General features: G+C 40.3%; 1 protein-coding gene across 3 annotated transcripts; it reads right to left on the reverse strand.

Annotated features, from left to right (window-relative positions):
* Positions 1 to 5,157: 5,157 nt before the first annotated feature.
* kif3a (kinesin family member 3A) lies at positions 5,158 to 22,877 on the reverse strand. 3 transcript variants are annotated; one of them, XM_036548054.1, is made up of 19 exons: positions 22,715 to 22,877; positions 21,371 to 21,653; positions 21,056 to 21,200; positions 20,049 to 20,133; positions 19,616 to 19,721; positions 18,882 to 19,021; positions 18,496 to 18,693; positions 18,161 to 18,335; positions 17,086 to 17,184; positions 14,615 to 14,686; positions 12,712 to 12,720; positions 11,870 to 12,026; positions 11,060 to 11,240; positions 10,847 to 10,957; positions 8,244 to 8,369; positions 7,604 to 7,657; positions 7,257 to 7,325; positions 6,970 to 7,097; positions 5,158 to 6,769 (listed from the first exon to the last, which is right to left on the reverse strand). In XM_036548054.1, exons 1-19 carry the CDS (start codon positions 22,718 to 22,720, stop codon positions 6,721 to 6,723), a joined length of 2,193 nt encoding a protein of 730 aa, XP_036403947.1. In that variant the 5' UTR covers positions 22,721 to 22,877; the 3' UTR covers positions 5,158 to 6,720. The 3 variants fall into 3 exon arrangements, with proteins under 3 accessions (XP_036403947.1, XP_036403944.1, XP_036403946.1); XM_036548051.1 differs by lacking the exon at positions 14,615 to 14,686; XM_036548053.1 differs by lacking the exons at positions 12,712 to 12,720; positions 14,615 to 14,686.

A 22,877-nucleotide genomic window follows, 5' to 3' on the forward strand; every position in this document is an offset into this window, starting at 1 on the left:
AGTTTATGTTTGAATTTAAATAACCCATTTTTGTATCTATTTATAAAAGACAATTAAATTATTTGAAACAAGCAATTAATGTACTGGGTTTGGCTGTTTTCTCTCCATATTTAGCCAAATGCCATACTTGCTTATCCTAACCACTTTTTGCCATTGACAGAAAAATCATGTCATGGCTGTCTTGGTTATGCGTGAAAGCTAATTAACTAAGCTAAACAAAACATTAATAATTTTGCTCAAAGAGCAACATCACCTCAACAAATCTTGCTAGCTAAGTAGGTAGGCCCCTTGGTTTTCCAGTCTTCAATGAAACTGCACTTCTTACCGAATGTGCTAATTAGTGGTTGAAGCCTCTGGTAATGGGTTTGTCATACTGTATCATTTATTTCAAAAACATGACCTCTGGACAGAGAATTCCGAAGGATGGCTTCTCAGCAACTACATCTTCTTTCAGCTTTGCAATGCAAGGAATTCTACCTTAACCTCAGAATGGAAGGCCGGTAGTCACAGTGTCATACTGCATAAAGGTAAGATGTAATAAGATTAGACATCAGGATAAGAAGTTCTCTCTCCAGCTGTGAGATGACTTTGTGTCTTGTCCACTACCTTCTTAAATAATGTTATTGTTCTCATGAATGAAGGTCATATTGCTAGTTTATTCTCATATTTATCAACAGGACTTGTTCTGCAACCAGATAAAACTGAATTTGCTGCCTAATGATAGCTAATAAGCTTCAAGAAAATGCAGTTAATGATGTGGTGTTCTTGCTTACTAGCTATCTATCTTGTTGTAGTTGATCTTACCTAACTAAATAATGAGGTAACATTTACTAGCTCCATGAAGTCTTGTACTCTGCCATCCGAATAATGGGTTCAGTGATTTCAATCTCCAACTCTAAAGTGACTTTGTGAACAATATTCACAAAGTGATCAAATTGATAGCCGTTTTGGGACATTAAGCCACGTTAAGCTTTTTCCTTATAATGGGCATCAGTGGAAAGGAAAAAGTAGTGAGATAACGACCATACTCCCAGAATTTCGGGCACATGGTTCGTTATGTTTTCATTAGCGTTATTTAGCTTCTCATAATTTTCAGTTAGCATTTGCTATATTTTTAACGTTAAACTGTTACCAGCTTTGTTACCTCAAAGCTAAAATTAGCTAGAATTTTTCCAATCTCGTGTTCTAATCGCACCACTTTTAGCTTACAGGCTAAACAGCTAGTCACACCATTGTAAACGCCGTTGGCGCACGAATGAGTACGTACTTCCGCTTAAGCAGAGGATGTCAGTTGAGTAGGCGGTCCTTCAATGTGGCCCAGGACGCATTTGCGTTCACACTGCTAAAAGAATGTGGCCATATGCACTACCTGGCAGCAATCACACCTCTCCCTAGGCTGCCAGGGATTCTTTTAGGGTGGAGAGTTAGGAGCTGGATGTGTAGTGCTAAAGGAAATGACACTATGAGTGAGGGAACGCTGTTTGATCATTTGGAATGGAAACTAACCCTTCTCTCTGTCATTGTAAGAGAGTTTGGCAGGTGTTTGGTCCTGGGCTGACTTTCTGAACTGCCTTTGCCTTTAAGCAACATATCCCCTCCCCTCTCCACATCCCCTTTCCTTTAACCCTTTGGTTGTAAATGCTGGAGTGAATGATCTTAAGGATCCAATGGTATTTCACTGTGTTTACTTGTAATTTTATACAAAACTCAATCATCCCTTGTTCTGCCGCAACACATGTTCAAACAATTGGTATTGCAAAAAAGGGTTGGTGTTATAAAACATTTTGAAGCACTGGTCTGGAGTAGCCCAGTGGTCCAGGTGCGCAGTTCAAATGCAAGCTGGACTCTATGGCCTGTGTTTAGTCCTGAATGACTGGGAGAACATGTGGTAGATAGAACTGGGCTTGTTCCGCCGGAGGGTTGGCAAGTTGGACAGTTGATTGTCCATGTCATTGCACGCTAGCGACCCCTGCTAGTCAATTGGGTGGTCACAGTCTGCCTATACAAAGCCGTACATGAAGGGACCTCTTCCAGCTTACTGTATTTCAATGCAAGCAACAGAACTGCAGAGGGAAAAGAAGCAGCACTTGGCATCATGTGTGGGCATTAAAAATATATATTTAAAGCCAGAACATGCTCCTGTGGATTATACAGTGATTTCAGACATAATACAGTGATTTGAAAATAATCCTGAAAAACAAACCAGACAGCAATCCTCTCGCTGAGTCTCTGTAAGAAATACGGGTCATTAAAAATGACTGATAACAATATTAAGTCAACTTACAACATTTTAGGCCACATTATAACACAAAAATAAACCACTAAATTTCACAGCTATGCTTCCCAAAGCTCCTTAAATTCCTACATCAAATCTGTCCCTCTGTTTTTTTTCTTCTTCTTCTTCTTCTTTCTATTTTAAAATAGAGTCTGACAATTAAACCTTGTGTTATACCAAAGTGATGAAATGAGTCACCCGTAAACTCCCATGGTCTTTTTTATGCTATTGATGTAGATTTTTCTGCTACATGTTTTAATATAAATCAATAAAGAGCAAACAATTACTGTATTTAAAAAAAAAAACTGAAAACAACTAAGAAAAAGAAAACTGCTTAATAAATACCAAAACGGATGTCTGAAATCAGATGTTAAACCCAGGAAGTGAGAAAAAAACTATGCCCCATCTAAACTGAAGAAGCCTCAGATCGTGGCTTTGGTAAGAGCACATTTAAAATTTTTTATACTTTTGTACTGTGATCAGGCCTCCTTTTTTGTTTCCCCAGTATGATCATAATCCCTCCATGTTTTTTTTTTCTCAGAAGCAGCTTTCTTGGTGCTTTCGAATTATATTGGTCAAATCAGTTGCATCTCAATCAAGATAACAATACAAGCTCATACTAATTGTGAGTGTGTGTTGTGTCAGCATTTTCAGAGTATAAATAATCATCGTTCAGTACATCAGCCACTTACTGATTACACCTTCAGCTGATGTGCCTTCTGACTGCACAGGACTTCAAAGCAATGAAGGTTGTGGTTCTCCTCTCCTTGACATTAGTGCTGGTGAGCAGTGGACCTGTTTCAAGGGAAAGGATTCTCCTGGAGGAAATTATGGAAGAGTTAACCAAACTGCAACATAAGGTAAGGCCTCAGTGATTATTGATTTCAACATCGGAGTCTGAACAAGCTAAGGAATATTGCATGGAGAAAGTTTGTATTCTGTAAATTTTATGAGAGCTACAACAGATATCGTAAAAATTATAAAATATAACCACAATTAAAACTGTTTTTGTTATGTTTTAAGGAATCTCTGAGAAAGAGAGAATCTCTGTTTGTGCCAGATGTGCTTAACAAACACAAGTGCAAGGTAAAAAAATTATTTATATATATATAAAATTGCAATGTAATATGAAATTGTGTGTTTAAAAGAGTTTCATGTATTGCTGATTTTTGTTTGATCCTCTTTGATCCTTAGTCAGGTATAAGAAATTGTATCAGAACCTCCTCTGTTAAAAAGAAAATACCACATACTGTACACAAAAAGAAAATATATAAGCCTTTGAAGGAAGAGGTGTCAGGCTACACTGATTAAACTAGTAGAGAAGGTGTTGGTTAGAGCTTAGGCATATGTTGAGAAGTCACTGTAGTCAATGCAAACATTTGTCTGCTTTTTCAGTAAGTTAACTATATTTTGATCACATTTCAGCCAGAAGACTTCTGCAAAGCTGAGAAAATTTTTGAAAAGTATGCCATTTTTGAAAAACAGTCAAAGATTTCCAGGCTGCTCAAAAAATTCACTGAGGTAAGTTCTTAATGATCCTCAAATCCTGAATGATCAAACAGAAAGAACAAAGTGACAGGAACTCACAAGAACATACCATGTACATAATGGCTACAAAACAGTTTCAGTGTATACCTCGTTGTATACCTATATAATGATGTTGACAAGGTATTTATCATTTTGAAGCTGAAGCTGTAAGAATCGTGGCTGCTTTCAGTAATTGCAATTTGGGCAAATTTAAGAAGCACCAGCCAGCTATTTCTCTCACAGGTATTTGCTTGCAGTTTCACACAGCAGTGCCCAGTGTGTCTAGGAACATGTGCATTGTGGAAGCAACTGTAGGGAGTCATGTTTTTTATGAATAAAAGCCTGTTTTGACCACAGCAGGTGAATTCCCTGAGCCCACACCCATGCTAACAGGAAGTTTCCTTTGTCTCCTTTTCAGGAAATACACTGTATCTTAAATGAAGATGGCAATGAACTGCAGCTGAAAGTCTTCTTGAAAAATCTTCATGGGTGTTTTCAAAAAATTTATCCTCAACACATCCTCAGAAAATTAAGGAATTGAGACCTGCTGTTGTTCCATGTCCTACTACACTCTTCTGTTATTTATTGATATACCGGTTTATATTTTAATGTATTTATATCCTATTTGGTATCTATTTATAACAATTAATAAAATTTGAAAATGCCTGTATGGTGTTATTTAAATTTAAATGTATTTGTGTGACATCATTTTCAAGTTAAAAATGCAATGACAATTCTGTGTGCACCACAGTGTAGCAATTAGTCTACTTATTTGATGTACTATATATGATTATACTATATGTAGAAATGAGTTTACATGCAAAACAGAAAACCCACTAGGGAAACAGTAGAATTATACATCTTCCTGCCTTGTTTGGGGATATGTGTTTGACACAAGACCACCTGAGTTTGAAGATTATAGAGCAATCACTGCTGAAGGAAAAAATCAAAAAATCTTGCACATGTAAGTTAACGCTAATGGCCCAGTTCTGATACACAAACCTGGTGCAAGTTGATTCACTCAAATGCAACTTGTGGAAGACTTACTCAAAAATTGAAACAGTTGTTTTTGAGAACAAGCAAGGGAAGATGTGTGATCTAAGATAACCTCTCTCATAGTGGGTTGCTAGATAATTTCATATTAAACATTCTTCAGACTGCAAAGAGGATACTTGAAAACACAGGCGTTTATCTTTTTCATTTGCAGAACCGGTAAGTATCAGTTTGTCAACTGAAGTTAATATTGCTAGTGACACAAAGCTGGTTAAGTCCCATCTGTCAGTTATACACAAATACAGGTATGTGCACTGAGAACAAATCAAGCCACAGAGTACAAATGTACAAATAAATGGGTGCAATAATTTATTATCTTAACTGGGGGGATTGCTGACAATACAGGAAGATTTACATTTTTGTAGAGCAGTTAACTTTGTTAAGACTACAGAACATCAAAGCGAAGATGAAAGAACACAAAATATCAGCTGTTAGTGTTCCATGTAGAACAATTGGCACTACATAAAGGAAATGTATAGCATGCACATCCTACCTCACAATTCTGTGAAATTAAAGTAGAAAGCACTATTTGCATCCACTTTGAATCCTATTTTCAACATAATGTCACACTGCCACTGCTATTGTCCAGAGGCTTTGGATTAATTTAAGAGTTTTGAATGAGTCACCCTTGAGACACCCTGCTGTTCAACAGCCTGTCCTTCTATTTCAGTTTGCTATACTGAACCAAATGGAGACAATGTTTTTTTTTATTCCCAAAAGTAAATGGTTTGAACAAAAGCAGAAGTGTGTGTAATCTGAGTAAATCATTTCTTTGCCATCTACTCAGCCATACTGAAGGTATTCAATCTAAACAAATGTATGCAATTCTATTTTTCTTTTTTCATTCTTTATGTAGCATCTTTCATTACTTGCAGCACCTGGCATGTTATATCTTATACACGAAATGAGTGACCCTTGTATAAGGTCTTTAATGTACTATTACAGACAATGCACATTACTGTTCTGCAACTGTCAAAGCACACAAGCTATTTTAACGATTTTACCGTTGGAGCAGTATTCTGCAGAGTAAGAGACAAAAGGCTGTCTTTGCCTTGTTTTTACACATCACATAAAGCAGCTACTCATCCTGTGTAAGAGGACTGAAACACAATAAACTGGTCCCCCTAAACGGTCAATCCTTTTATTTCAAACTTCCTTAAAACAAGTTTAAGACTTCAGTTCTTGCCCTGCGTGTAACTCTTTTCTTTACAGTACTTTACACAATAAATACCAAAATCATTCAAGGGTGACATGCTTACACATGAACAGTGTCTTTTTTCCCCTGTGTATACTGCACAAGGTACTGAAAGGTAAACTCCAGTCAAAAAGGAAAATGCAATGTGTTATTACATGTACCAAATAGTCGCATACACAATTTACCATTCCAAATCATGTCCTTCAGGCACAAAGGTTAGGACCGGATACCTTCCTCCATTCGATGATGCAAGCTGGCCTAGGAAAAGCTAGACAATCCTAACAAACCTTGCTTGCTGAAAGTCCCCTTTCTAAACAATGAAATCATCACTGTGCACAAACTGCACCGATATATTCAAGACGTTTGTGTTCTTCTACATGATTCTTTAAGCTGTTGAGTGATTAAACATGCTAAAACCATTGGGATTTTGTATTTCTCAAAATAAAATCAAAAGATCTGGCTGGTGGTAAAGCTGGCCGGCACCACCGACTAGAGGAAGGTCATATTCACATCTTTCTGGATGAAGTTCAGAATACTCAATTATGCATACTCAATAACTGATACATATGATAATGCACATCAAATTATTATTTTTCGCTGGAGTTCTCCTTTACCTATCAGACTCAGTGTTCTTCAGTAACATGTTGAGGTCGCAGGAGTAGGGGCGCACTCATTGCAGAAGGGATTCAATCACAGCCTCAGGTTTTGAAGACCTTTTCCTGGGTAGAAACCATGAGTCATCAGTATATTGTAAAAGGTTTTTCATTCTGGGTATCATTTTCCTTTTAATAACACTTCGGGTACATAGTCACTGACACTTAACTCGCTTTCTCTTAACATCTGACATCATTCTGTCTTTTTCTGGATTGGAAAATGTATCCTCGGCCTCTGAGACAGTAGGACGGACAACTCATTTTACCTCCTGCCGGTTTTAGGCCTCGACTTCCCGCTCTTAGAGGTCCTCGGCCTCTCCAGCTTCATGAGCGACTGCCTCATGCTCTCTTCTGTATACGCCAAGTAAACGTGGGAGAGGTCCACCTCAAATGGCTATGACAGAGACGAGAGAGAGAAAGAGCAGCAACATCATCTAGCCATCGGACTGGCAACTTGCAATGTGCATTCATTCTAGACCTGAACTGTTAGCGCTGGTCAAGGTCCTAATCTCATTTTCACGGAAGGCGTGTGGGTCGTGAGAGCGCGACTTACATCTTTTTCTTTCTTGTCCGGCACCGGGGTTTGCTTCCTCATGTTGTTGCCGGTATACGCCACACATTTCTGTCGAGAAGCACAAACCGTGAATAGAATCAGTGACCTCTTTAATAAGTCCACGTGTCAGCAAGTGGCCCCAAGCTTCCATTTCATTCATTGTGTTTCTTAAATTGTACCAACTGGTGCAACTTGATCAGAACACAACATCAAACACCCCAACCAATGAAATAATATCATGGTCCAAACCTAAACTGCATTAGTTTACCACATGGACTTGATGCTTGCAGTAAAGCCCTGTCTAACCCTATTAAGACAGAACATTGTTACTTTAGCAGTATACTCACCAATTGCCATTCCCCAATATCTTCATTCCAGTGCACATAGTTCTCAATCATCTCCTACAACAGAATCAAGAGAGCATTACCCACAATGCCTCTGAAATCATTTCCCACCGTGTCAACACTGCTACACCCTTTTTCCTATCTTCTATACTCCCCTTGTAATTTTTAAAGGAAAAACCAAAATACTAAGTACAGAACACATTAACAGCATTCTTCTTAAAGAAAAGAGGTGTTCTATAAATTTGCTCATTCAACAACCTCTGACTGTGTTTATTCCATAGAAAGTCAGGAGAACACAGGGATATTCTCCCTGTGTTAAAAGTTCAACGATCAAACCATAACCTTTTTTTTTTTTACTATGTACTATGTACAGAAACAGCACACACTGCAGTAAATGACAACAATGTGTTGTACTGGTAAGGAGGAGGGCTTGTAACCAAAAGGTTCCTGGTTCGATTTCCCACTAGACCACTGCCGTTGTACGCTTGGGCTTGATTGCCTCAGTAAATATCCAGCTGTAACTAACCTACTGTGTGTAGGTTGCTCTGGAAAAGAGCATCTGCTAAATGACAATAAAGTAATGTAATGTAATGTAAAAGGAAGCAGTCCCTTTCATTCTTCTCCCCGGTTTTCCCATGATCACCTGGTACTCCTGCGGGATAAAGTTGTCGATGATGAGCATCTGGAGGCGGAGCTCCCGGCTCAGCTGGCGAATGTTCTCGAGAAGCCCCTCGATCTCACGGTGATGCTCCTGCTGCAGGTCTGCCATCTGTCAGGGCAAACACAGGGCCTCATGCACTGCTCCACCTACTGTCAAAAACTCAAAAAGAACCTTGCGTTTCACAAGAAAGCTTGTTCTCAGTACATTTCTTCATATTAAAACACATTTGTAATTCTCACTCAGCTTGAAGGGATACACTTATGTTCTACTGTGCTGGCAGTTTCTCTGGGTAAGAGTGTCTGGTAAATGAGTGTGATGTAGTGTAATATAATTGACTTTAAACAGGTCAAATCTTGAATGCTAGGGTTACGCAAAATGGATATAAGACTTCCTGGGTTAAAGAAGCTTCGACAAATGTGAGATCAGCAGACAAAGGGGTGTGCGATATGACGATATTAGATTGTGCATGATTAAAATGTCTCCACATGCTGCCTTTACAGAGAGATTGTTAGTATCGTGCTACAGTGCACATTCTATCAGTTGCAGTTCTACGGCTCATACACGCATTCAAATTTGTTTTGTCAGCCAAATCCCAATCACACCAATAAACCGCGATTAACTCCGCCCGTTTGCCTCCAGCCATTGCCTTTTCATGCATTTGCATAGCTTGTAAATTTCGCGTCGCGTTCGGTTAAAACACACCTTAACAAAGGCATTTGTGAAAGGCACTCCGTATGACAGGACAAGTAAGCGCTGGAAAGAGGTAACTGATGCAGTGACATTTTACCTGGCCAAGGGTATGACTCCCATAAAAACCGTGGAAAATGAGGGTTTCAAACGACTGCTAAAAATAGTTGATCCAGGGTACGAGATACCCAGCCGCAAATATTTTTCCAACATGGCCATTCCATGGCTGTACTCTGAATGCCGCTACAAGGTTCAACACAAAATTCAAAACCTCCAGTTTTTTTGCTACAACAACTGATTCAGAATGAAAGGCCCAGGCTCCTCACAACGTCGCTTTTCCGTCATCGCCTCCCAATGGTGGAATGAACTCCTCACCCCCCTGGGAACAACCCCTTCAATCTAACCCTTCAGACGTGGGCTGAAGACACACCTCTTCAGACTTTACCTGGACTGACAACCCTTGCCATTTCGACCTTGTAGATCTAAGATTCTTGGCTTGTACTTGTAGTTCTCTCTCTTACCTTGTATTTGTAGCACGTTTTTTGCCTAGGTGGTATAGTGGCACTTTATTGTCCCAGTGATTGTATTCGATATATGTACCCTTAGATCAGATTAGCTCTGTCTCGCGACACTGACCTTGCGCTCAGCTTCAGCACTACCTGCATTGTATGACCTGTACACATCTTGCCCTTGTGCCTGTGCCTGTTTGCCCACTATATGCACTTTTGTACGTCGCTTTGGATAAAAGCGTCTGCTAAATGAATAAATGTAAATGTAAATGTCATGGTAGGGAAATTAGTTTGGTTTTACTTTTCAGTAACTTGCAAAATAGTCTTAAAAGCCAACATGAAAAAGAATCGTGATAAGATCGTGGATCGTGATCCTGCCTGAAAAAAAATTGCGATATGATATTTTTGTCATATCGCCCACCCCTAAGTAAACATTACTCAAACCGAAATGTCAAACAAAGCGAAACCCATTCTTTGTTTCAATGCTTTTCCTCTTCGAGTTACAAAAATTAAAACCTGGACCAAATCACACTGGGACATTTTAGCTGCAAGTACAAAATCTAAAACAATGTTCACAACTATGTTGTGAAGACTTTTTTTTTTCCTTGCATTTGAAGGGTTTTCGCTGCTTCACATTCAAGGAAAAAAAACAAGTCTTCGCAATGTTTCGGCTCACACAACACCCTAACCTACACATTTTTTTTTTTAATCTAACATCCCTTCTGGAAATCACCCTTGTTATCATTGCTCCTGTACTACCATGACCTCCACCCACTGACACAAAAGTGAGCAAGTCTAAGTATACAGCGCAAATAAACATCAAAGTCCAAATTTGCTGATGTGCCATTACGGTCTATGCTACATTGGGAAAGCAAGCAGATAGTTTAAAGCAACAGTAATAATTGAATTATCAATGCATGTGATTGCCAACAAACACATGTGTCTTGGAAACACACTGAATGATGCAGTGCCAGTTTCGGAGGTGAAACTTGTCTGCAGAACTCCGTGACCTTAAAGAAATGACTTAATTCAGGCAGTCCCTGGGTTACGTATTGTGCAACATACACACATTCAAATTTACGTAAGCCAGCTTAAAATAAAAAAAAAAAAATTTTAAAAACCTGAGATGTGTAGCACACACAGTAAAAATACTGTAAGTAGTGCTTCCACCTCTGTGATCAAAAACCAGTGTGGTATGAAAGTACTGTGCACAAATACAAGGTTGGTAGGGATACTTTTAAAAACATGCGACTAAATTTCAGTTATATAAAATTTGAGTTATGTAATGTGAATTTCCCAGAATGCACTTCAGGGACTATCTGTGTGAGCAACTCTGCAGATGTGGACACTACCTGCCTGGTGCCCGATTTCAAATATACATCCATTTACCTCCGACTTGGCTGCCATTAGCATAGTCCACACTTTCTTCAGTTTCTTGGTCTTTCCTTGGGCCTCCTCTTGTAAACTAGTGTACTTCTCCTCAATGTCAAGGCGCTCTTGCTGTTTTGGGGGCACAGAGTGAAAAATCGTGAATGCTGGAGTCAACACTAACACTAACGAGAAGGCACACACCCCCCCCCCCACCCCCCGCCCCCTCCTCACCTCCTTCTCCTCCAGCTCCCTGCGCAGCTGCTCGGCTCTTTTCCGCCGCTCCTCCAGCTCGTTGTTGGACTCCTCCAGCAGCTTCTCCTGCTCCTCCGCCTTCGCCAGCAGGTCCACCCCGCCCACTATCACCTTCTTCTCAAGCGCCGACAGCTTCTCCAGCAACAGCTGGTGCTCCTGCCTGGGGGCAGATGAGAGGGGAGGCCGTGCACAAGTCCAGCACAATTCAAAATGGAGGCACCGTATTCGCTCCTCAATCCGTGCCCTAAGACCTGCTACCTCTAGTATTTGACGTAATATTGTGATGTTTTTTTGATTCTGTGTTCTAGTGACCGATGTATCGTAGTACACTTGGCTTCCCTTGTCTAGTCAGGTTGCGCAAGTTAACTTGTGGTAGGGCTTGAATAGTGGTGTGCTCCCACTCACTGGTTTGGGAGTGTTGTTAGCCTGGTCTGATGCTGTTGCTCATTTAACTTGAATGGATGCACTTATGTTCTGTTGTGCTGGAAGTCACCCTGGATAAGCACCTACTGAATGCATGTAATGTAATGAATTTCGGGAACATATCTGGATTTTATTATATATATATATATATATATATACACACACACACACCACTGATGCATACCATACAAATATCCTCTTACTGTACTGAGCAAGGGGCAGGAGGGGGTTATATCTGATATTAGCTTGTAGCTACAAGCCTGTATGTGCCTCTCAAAGCAGCATTAATGAAGCCAGGAGAGACGGAGGAGCATCAAGGGACACAGAGATTAATAGAGTGGACACATCACCGGTGATGTCACTCACTGGGCTTTGAGCAGATCCTTCTCTCTCTTCTCCAGCTCTGCGCGGGCCTTGTTCCTCTCTTCCTCCTCCATGTCTAGCTTGGCCTCCAGGGCCTTTCTCTCCTCCTCAATCTTCGCCTGCATCTCCACCATCTTGTCTGGCGAGACCTTCTTCTTTCCTGGAAGTGAAAAGGATTCACTTATACAGACTGACACACCGTTCAGGAAACACAAAAAAAGCACTTCTTAAAAGCAGCACATCCACATGATAATACTACGTTATCTATGTGTGAAGCTGTCATTAAACAACTAGTAATTACCCTCTCAGCATGGAAGCTCAAAGACACCACAAGAGCAACATAACTGACTGGTCATTAATTACAAAGGGATATAAATGAGCAGCCGTATTAATTTATTTGCAAACAAAGCAGAATATTCATATTCCTCAATACTAAAAATGAAAAAGAGATTTAGGAGGCATCCAGTCACACACACACGCACGCAAAAGAGGATGTGAAGGTTATGAGCACCTCGTAAGAGCAAGCTGCCTCACAGCACATATCGTGAGAATATCATAGAAAATAGAATAAAAATGGGAAAGGATCTCCATATTAATCATTTCCTCTTAAGGCCTTTTTTAGCAAGAGACCAAAAACAAAATAAATGAGTCAACACACGGTTTAGAACATCAAAGGAATCAGGTGGATGTAAATAATGACAAGAATGGAGAACATTAAAAATGGTCATAAATGAATATACTTCATAACTGCAGCCACTGACATATCTTTTGGAGCCATAAAGCTGAGAAAGTGTTCCAAATACAGAGAGCAGGGCAGGGGGGGGGGGAGTAATTTGCAAACCAACCTGTTTGGTCTTGCATTAAGAAGAGATTAGCAAGTCAGAGAGGCAGCATTTTTCACCAAGGAGGAAGAAGAGAAGACAAAAGTACATATTACTTTTTCCACCTGAAAAACTGAAGAGTCTAAGAACCTTTTTTTTTTCCAGAGATGATGAGTTATAGATAATACAGATACAGAAAATGACTCCAACACAGCATAAGCATGAGACGCAACATAACACATAGAACAGGAAACCTAAACAGACATGGTGTACCATTAGCGGACAGGATGAATGTGAACGGCCCTTTCGTTTTAGTAGTTTCTCCGGGCGTAAAGGACGGACCACATACGTGTACCAGCAGTATATAACATAAAGCCATTGTGCTTCTATGTTAATGGCAAAGACTGGAAAATGGGATTGTGACTGAAGAACACTGACAAATCAGAAGCCTATAGAAAAAGCCAAAGTAAATGTGAACAAAGTGGATATGAGAAACACACGTGCTCCATTAGAGTGCCAATGAGAAAAGCATGCATAATGATAGAATGAGCCAGAAAAAGGTGACACATGCAGTTTGATGAGGTTATTGTGAGCTCTTGCCAAATATAATTAGAAGGGAGCAAAAATAATTTAGGGACGGACCCGCCGATCTAACAGAGAAATGACCAACAAGGGGTATAGAGCATTATCAGTGGCAAAAATCCCATTTTGCTCAGAACCACAGACGCACACAAAGCGGTAACAAAATAGGGTGCGCAATACACCAACCTCACGTGTGAAATCACACTGTAGTGTCATTCACAATTTTTACACATGTAAAATTCCTCCTATACCAACTATATAAAAAGGGGGGACCTAATTATATGCACTAACATTGGGTTTTAAGTGGACATAGTCACAGAATAATTAAATGCAAAAACCACTGGCACGGCAACCAAATTGTGTTACTTTCCCCAATTTTACATACCTAAAATATATTTGTCATCATTTTCATGTAAATAAATGGTGACGATTTAAGTATATGGTGACACATAGGAGACAACTGGGTTTTTATTTCAGTGACAGAAACAGAGAAGATCTTAAGTGCAGACAAAGGCTAATGGATTCCTCCAGAGCTGCGGCTGTATTTATGTTGGAAGCACGTTCTGACTCATTTTGACTTCTTTTACTTTAAGAGCCCATTCCACATTCACCTTAAAATGACATCTGCCTAAGAGGCGTGTCTGTTAATCCAGAGAAAGGCAGTCAAGCAAGACTTTTCACAATGAAGAAATGCTACAAATGTCAATCTGCATCTGAATAAAGCAGCGTAAGATGGACGTGCTGCTACAGAGGTCCTCCACAGAATTCACCACAGAACAAAATGTATTTCATAAGTAGCCTTCTAAATTCTACACACTTTACACTGGGAACTCAATTCCTGTCACCAAATATTACATCACTAGAACTTAACACAAGAATTCCTTGAATTCCCAGTCACTTCAATATTCAACAAAGCTCCCTAAAACAGCAACTACTTAAACAGTTACCAGAACACCTTTGCCAATTCAGGACAGAGCAGAATATCTATCCAAATCAACTTACTGCACACTATCCACTCATATTGATTATTTTTACTGTATTATAATATGAGCAAACTGACATTTCAGTGCCCCTGCCCAGGGTACATAGTTTAGTGCGATATTGTCTTTGTGTAACCCTTGATGTCTTTTTCACTTACAAAGAAAAATAAAAGCTCTTGCTCTGGGTTACAGTGCAGGTATTTTACATGTATACATTGTGAGGTACACCTTCAGGTTGTGAGTTATGTTAGAAACAGTGATTCTTCACAAGAGGCTTTTTGACACAGATTTCGTTCCATACAGAGGGACTGGCGGAGGGGTTAAGAAAGGAGTCGACTGGTTATTCTGAAGCTGCTCCCACTCACTAGTCTGGGATTTCTCCAGAGAGTTTTGAATAACAGAACAGGCGGAGTCAGAACTACTGCTGCTGGCACTGCCTGCAAGAGAGAGAGACATGTGCCCACAGCAACTAGCCAATCACGGAACAGGACAGTAAAAGAAAAGGAAGGGAGAAGAAAGGGCAGAGAGAAAAAACACAGGTGCACATGCACCCAGGGAGCCAACTCTCAGCATTTATCTACGCTGGGTTGTGTAGAGGCAACTGTATAACGTTCCACACAGCGCCACATCCGAGCAATCGGCCAGTTATCGCAAGCTCTTGAGTGTCCAGTGTCAAAACCCTAGCTGAGTTGTTTTACTGCCCTTCTATGTAGCTGAATGAAATTCACTTCTACTTCTTTGGCCTCTCTCTTTGACTGAGAGTAGTCCATCAGTGGTGGAGGTTCCCACAAGCTAAGCACATTTTCTCCGCTTTTTAAAGACTGCTTCTTGACATCACCCATTATAGATGGGATATCCGCCAACACTTAGATGAACAGTACTCCGGCACCAGAGATAGGTTGGTGGTGCAGGCGTAATTTTATTTTTTAAAGCTCTATAGTTCATAAATGAGTGTTTCTTTATCAGATGCGGGTGGTACGGGCGGGGCCAGCAGATTCAAACTTGATTATTTTTGCACAATCTTTTCACCGCTTGCTCTGCTTGACCTGTACAAGTTGTTGATACAGAGCGCTTTTTTCGCTCGATATTTTGCTACAAAAAAATAAAGAGGTAAAGATAAGTAAATAAATACCCATTTGGATTGCGCTGAAGCTTCCTGAAGTTGTGGAAAGCTCTGATTGATAACATATTTAAAACAGATAGCTACCTTAGAAACTTCATAGGTGTTTCAACATAGTATGAACACAATGTCACTCTTGACATACTGTCAAGTCCAGGCCAGATCTTGCAGTGTCGCTGGCTAGCTCCCAAACTATGGTAGCTTACTAGCTGAGCTGAAACTAATTATATCTAGTAATTTCTAATAACAACTGCATTCCCTGATTTAGATTACTAGAAAAAAAAGAGAATAAAGCTGACTCCGCTAGTTGTCCACCCGGCATCCAGAGAAATTCTGCCCATCCATCAATACCACCTGAATACCTTTAAAATTGCCAAAATATGCTGAACTAAATATCTGGGTCAAAGGGCTGCAGGAGGTAAGTTTTTCTATGTTTTTGATATGTAATGCAATTTAATGTAATGATATAATAAATTCCTTTTCCATCTCCAGTGATGCATAGACAAGTTCCATGTTCACAAAAGCTCCCTCTGTCTGCACTAATTAAGTAATGCAAGGAAGGAGCCATTATGTCATCATCATGGATTACCACTACTACTAATAATAATAATACTGTAATTACCGCAATTACAAAATACAAAGGGAAAAAAAGAAAAAAGGGTGACCAATGTCCCATAGGGACTTTCTTCCCTCCTCTATAATGAGAAGACAGCAAGGAAACACTGCAATGTTTCCTGTAATATTTAAATAAACACTGTAATATTTAAATAAAGAAATCCAACAGCAAATGGGCAATTCTGACCAGTGCGAACAGTGATGACACACTGGTCGTGGCCAACCACTCCCAATGACATTTTGTAAACCTACAAAAGTCCCTAATCGAGTTACCAGGAATTTATCTTGTATCTAGAAACTTGTAATGTTTCTTGGTAAAAAGGATGCTAAATGTTTGAAGACAGCAAGAGGGAAATATATGCGAATGGACGAATGCACATCTTACATCTGCCTGTGAGACTATTAACCGCAAAATTGATTATATGTGAAGACAAAATCCTCTGCAGAAAAAGTCACACGCAAGCTTTGTGGTAGAGGGATAAAGATTCAGATACACTGCATTTGTTATCTACAGCACAGCAATTTTACTGCAAACTGTGCTGTATCGTGAAATTTGACTGATGGATCATCATATTCGATAAGAGATATTAGAGTGAAGAGAATGCAACGCTCGATGTTTGTGAAATATGCCCACGCATAAATGTACACACACACACACACACACACACACGTACACACAAGCATACACACACGTACACACAAGCATACACACACGTACACACAAGCATACACACGTACACATACACACACATACACACGCACACACACACACACACGCACACGCACACACAATAGGGGAGTCGAAATAGGGACACAGCACCTGGCTTTGAGTTTCTCAATGCCTCCTCTGCTATCATCATAACTAGGTCAGTTCTTCAAGTAGCTTCAATAATACATCATTTAGACTTTATTAAGGTGCCCCTTCTTTCATAGTTCTCCAAAAACATTCTCACACACACAGTTTGTAGTCATGCAAGTTTGCTGTGCAAGCATGTTAACATGCTGTGATACTCCCACTTTGAACTATATGAAACTGAAACCTGTACTATGCATTCTCCCTCAGCGGGACACGGAGGGGAGGGTGGGGGTAGGGGGTCATACCTCTGCGTTTTCTGCGCTTTTCCCCTCCTTCACCCCCCTCGCCATCACCATCGTCCATATCCTCAGAGCCGCTACCATCTGAACCAGAGATTTCCTCCCCTGAAAAAAAACACACACACACACACATTTTCAAAGACCATTTTCATACATTGGCAAGACATTTTAAGTACAAAAAAAAGACACATTTAAACTGAAATTTGCTGTGAAGTAATCCAGATTACTTGCTGAACTATGCTTGTGCCAGGAGAACACATACAGAATATAAAATAATACAATAACAATGGCACAATGCACACACTATAAATCTGACTTGGGGATGTTGGGCCTTGTTGGGTCTCTGATTATAATATCTGTGGTATGAATCAGACTCCCTTTAACTTAGACTCTATTTATGCATACTTCCAGGCACACGGTGTATTGTAGGAGATGACTTAGCCTAGACTAACACTAGTGATGAATGAGCTACAGGGCTAAGCCTGTGCTGGAATGAGCAAGTGGCTTTCTTGACTGAACCACTCAGGGGTATGTTCCAGTATACTAACTGATGACAGGTCCATTTACCCAAATAAATTAAACCAAGACTATTTAGTATTTAGCACAGAAGGGTTACTATTTAGCACATCTTATGAAGGTTAAAATTGCTAACAGCATGCCCAAAACCACGATATTCTGGGGTCATGATGAACGCATGCAGTATGTCATGGTGACTCGTAACATGCAAAGTTCTGAATTCCTTTATGGCGACACACTTCCTCTGCGAGCATGTCAGCAGAAACAGTAATGGCCTCTGTCCTCACCCAGCTCAATACTGCCATCTGGCTACAGCTCATTCAGCTGTTACACAGCGCAATGGTTTACAAAAGATGTATTATTGTAAAGGAGGGACAAACGATTCTGCTGTGCTTCTGAATGGTTCTTTCAGTCCAATTTAATGTGAAGACTTTATTTAGTTAGGAAGCTCAATACCCGAAGAGAATGAATACTGATCGGTTTTAATCCACAGCCAAAATCACCATGACTCTCAAGGATGGCAAATATTAACTAACATTTTTTATGACATTTATTAAATCCATACCTTCCTCCAGTTTCTTCTTGAGCTCTTCGATTTCCTTCTGGAACTGACGCAGGAGGGCATCCTTGGGGTCCTCGTTAATTCTGGCTTTGTTCTTGATGTTCTTTGCTCGGTTGGCATAGCGCAAGGTGCTGATGGTCTCGTCGTAATTGTAGTCCGCTGGCCCGATATTTGCACACTGGCAGGGAAAAAGAACTCAGATGTAACAGTGAAAGACTCACTTTTCAAATCCCACAATAGGAAAGGTTGTGATTTGCAAGAATGTAAACTCAAAATAAACAAAATAAAGAACATGTGGACTTCGGTGGGATTGTGTTGCCCAGGCTGTTAGCCAGTACCATCATGGTCTTGGAATTTCCTCCCAGAGAGTCTTGCAGGAGGCGGGTGAGTTTGGAGTTCCTGTAAGGCACGTGGGTGCTCTTGCCGTCCACCAGCGCCGAGATGACGTTGCCCAGGGTGGAGAGAGAGAGGTTGATTTTCGTGGCCTCTTTCAGCCGCTGTCCCGTGGCTCCTGTCTTACCCTGTCGCTCAGACCCCTGAGACAAACACACCAGATCAATGCTTAGGTAGGACTTTCAGAATGGGGGGAAAAAAAAAGAACAGCATCCTCAGGCGTGAACTTTGCACAGGTGACAGCAGAGGGTTTACAGAAAGGAATTCACATCACAGATTCAACGTGACTTTTCAGTGAACAGATGTCAGTGCAGTGGCCGAAGGCTCTCACCGCCAGGTCCACGAGGTGGAGTTTGCCCATGCGCACATGCTGATTGCCGTCGATCCCCTTCTCGCTGCACTCGATTGTGATGGTGAAGATGGCGTGGGAACGCGAGCTGTGCTCATTCATGTTGGTGGCTCCGACAGAACCTGGGGATTCATAACAGTTTCATTCATTACATTATTGGCATTTAGCAGACACTTTTATCCAGAGCGACTTACATCGGTTACAGCTTTTTACAATGTTATCCATTTATACAGCTGGATATTTACTGAAGCAATTGTGGGTTAAATACCTTGCCCAAGGGTACAACAGCAGTGCCCCAGAGGGGAATCGAACCAGCAACCTTTTGGTCATGAGTCCTGCTCCTTAACCACTATGCTACACTGTTGCCTACTCAGCTTATGTTAAGTGGTTACACGAAACCAGAATTCTCACACATTTCCAGCAGCAAGAAAAAAAAAAGACAAATCTTTTGAAATGGAATGGTCCCCACAAGGAAGTGAACCACAACAGGAAATGCATGTATTAACTTTTTCAGCAGGCAAGCCTGGGATTTAAGGTCCCATTCCTATGTCACCCATCCTTTCAGCTGTCTGCTCAGCAGAAAACAAAGATAAAATCACAACTGGATGCTTAATGTACTGGGGTCATAGATACTCCACGGCCAGTAAATGTTTCATAAAAAAAAAATATTGCAAGGACAATGTCAGCCTTATGTTCATATTTCCTGACATACTTACGATTCTTGTGGCCAAGCGTCATGATTCTGTCCATGTCATCTGCGTTATTCACCACATATCCAGACAAGTCCTTTATGTATACTCCGACATCTGGTCTTTCTTTCACCTATTATATAAAATATACAAAATGAGATGAAAATGAGAGAACATGTGCATAACAGTATTATAATAGTAACACCAATGCACGAATTACCACCAAGAGACAATAAAGCAATAGGTAAGCCATCAAAGTCAGTCAAACCTAAACACATACTGTATATTCACTGTGATAGTTGTGCCATTCACATGAATTTAAATTCTGTTCTTTGAAATTGTTTGAATTGCAACTGGCAGCTCTGTGCATGCTTGTACATTACAGTATATGGTTAAGATGACATCTCACAAGAAATCACCCTTTTTTATTCTTTTGAATCTGACAGCCTTCACCTCTTACCTCCAACCTCTGCATCTGGTCCTTGCCCAGCAAGTCCCTCACTTCTTCATTATAAATTTCCAGGTAAGAAACTCTAACTAAGAACCTGGGAGAGAAGATCTGAGTTAATTTTGACTTTATGATGGTCTTCATATTCATATTTTGCTGTCTACAAACATGTTAACAATGCAATTTCAGCTAGGACAATCTGTCTCAATGCGCACATGTCCCACAAAACATTCAAACACTGATCATTTTAAACCTTAATGAAACCATTTATTTCAGTTACCAAGTGTATTTCCACTGCCTCATTCATGTTGTCCTAATCACCCGTACTTGTGAGCTGACATTTTGTAATACTTTGTCCATCCAAGTGTATAAGACTGTTATGCATTTTAAGGCTGTGTTTCAACTTCCTTTGTCCACCATCTCACCTTCTTTTTGCATTTTTCCCACTTCACTCATGTTGAGGTTAGACCACAAAAGACACACAAGGTTTGCCACTATAAACTATCTCCACACTAAATGCAGTCCAGATTGTTTTTATTTGTGGCTACTGCGTAGAAGGGCTGCCTTTTCCAGTTTTAACAGGTGTTAACATAAGTGCTACAACTATTTAATCGAGACACTTAATTTAAAGATGGAATTGGCTGTTTGCTAGGGAGTACATTTTTACAGTATATTAGCCATGACAATTCAGTCTGGGAGGCTTTCGATTCCCTAAAAGGAATGACGCATTACTAGGATGAAGCAAGATTTTCATACCTTACTCCAAGTTAGTTTAAAACATTTCTAGATGTGTATAGATGTTCTAGAGTTAATTAATTGGAGGCCTACACCCTACAAAGTAAGAGTCACCATGGCACATCCCATGTTTTGCAAGAATAGTGGTGCTGGTAAGAAATCAATTCTGGGGTAAGAAGGCCTTCATTTATATAGTGCTGGTAAAGCTTTTCTAGAGCATGTTTGCCCTGTATGTCGACTGGTGTGTGTCATATCCGAAAACTGTTTCTGTCGATGATCCTCACCTGGTGTCACCCTCTGCTTTGGCAATGTGGCCAAAGACATGTGCAAATGAGTTTGGAATGATTCCTCTAAGTTCAGGCACTGCTCTGACACCCTCCATAGTGAAGGTCTTTCCCGTTCCCGTCTGGCCATAGGCAAATATTGTTCCTGAAAAATGCAATCAACTTTAATATACCTTTAATATGACAAACATATTTTCCATGCATGGTATCACGGATTTTGCAGTTTACAGCATACACTGTATATTGTGTATAAATACGATTTCATCCATGTGAATCTAACTTAACATTCCTTACATAATAACGATAGCAACTCACCGTTATATCCTTCCAAAACGGAGTCAATGATGGGTCTTGCGGTCAGATTATAAACATCCAGCTGTTTACTGTCTGGCCCAAACACCGTGTCGAAGGTGAATGTTTTCGGAGGTTCGTTGGGAGTGTCTAATTTATTGACCGTTATTGTCCCTCGCATTTCGTCTACGGTCACAGCCTGACGGTGACCCATCATTTTTTCTTTCTGATTGAGGGGCCGACATCGTACCACCACTTTAACATTGTCGCTGGTCTCCACCTTTTCGGGTTTGTCCAGCTTGTTACTCTGAGGGGGGAAAAGATTATCGAGGTGAAACACGTGACTTGCTGTTATCTTAACAGCGGCGAATTAATAGATACAATAACAGGAAAAAACGACAAGACAACAATGGTGGTATCCGGCTAAAAGCACTGATTTTCGATGACCGGTTTCGCTTGTTAGCTGGCTATTCATAAAATGAAACGATCGCGCCTGGCTTCTAGATGGTCGAGCTAACGTTAACTACCTAGTATTAACTAGCTACACACCTATCACCTAGGCAATCTATTCTTAGCTACCTAGCTAGCTAGGCTAACTAATATAGGAGAGGTGTCATATTAATCGAAGCTAGTCAGTCAGCTCTAGATACGTTAGTAAATCTGAATGGCGAAAAAATGGAAACTACCGAGCTAACGTTAGCTAAGCATACATGGCTGACGATGTAATGATAGATAAACAAATGCAAGGGACCGGAAAAAGACACAGTCTATCTAGACTGACTAAACTAGTTAACGTTATCTAACTGTAAAAATGAAAATGTATGCACACATATATAGCGAGTTGGGTAGCATCTTTTACAATGTAACATGTAATGTTAGGCAGCTTTCTACATGGCTGCTTACTAGCAAATTAGACTAAATAAACATGATGCTATGCTAGCTGCAAGGGGATGTGGGTTACAGTCAAAAGTTAGCCATTTTAGCTGTCTAGCTATGTGAAAAGGTAAAGCAATGCACGCATATCTTGCTGGCTAGCTATTATGATTTCACAGTATAATTCAGGCAGTCTACCTAACGTTAGCTAACATTAATATAGCTAGGCTACTTTGCCATTGCAGCAAGGTTAGCAAGATTGCTAGCATTTTAGGCAAATAAGTGAATTAATTGAAATGCGTTGCTGATACACAACAAAGATAACATTGTGTCTGTCCAGACATAAACCTTCGACAATAGTAACTAGCAATCGTGCCGTTAGCCAGATTTTTATCGTGTAACGTTAACGCATCGGAAGGGAGGAGCCGCCAGCGAACAAAAATATGAGCATTTGGTCTATCTTGCAGACTAGCATGTTAGCTACAAATCTCTTACCGGCATTTTGACAAATCAAGACAGACGTTCAGTTGTACGTTTGAAGGTGAGGACATTCGATGCCAAAAGTGAAAAAGACTAAAATGTATGTGATTCAGCTAAATCACATACAAATGACTGAACCCTGATGTCCATTTAATAGACCATTATTTTTCAAGTCTCG

This window comes from Megalops cyprinoides, chromosome 16 (assembly GCF_013368585.1).
Source record: "Megalops cyprinoides isolate fMegCyp1 chromosome 16, fMegCyp1.pri, whole genome shotgun sequence".
NCBI lineage: Eukaryota > Metazoa > Chordata > Actinopteri > Elopiformes > Megalopidae > Megalops > Megalops cyprinoides.

Coding starts and splice junctions, on each gene's coding strand:
- kif3a (XM_036548054.1), bottom strand. Junction 19,022..19,615: donor GACGCTTGGCCACAAGAATC/GTAAGTATGTCA, acceptor ATGAATCCCCAG/GTTCTGTCGGAGCCACCAAC. Junction 8,370..10,846: donor TAATGGCAGCCAAGTCGGAG/GTAAATGGATGT, acceptor TTGCCCTGACAG/ATGGCAGACCTGCAGCAGGA.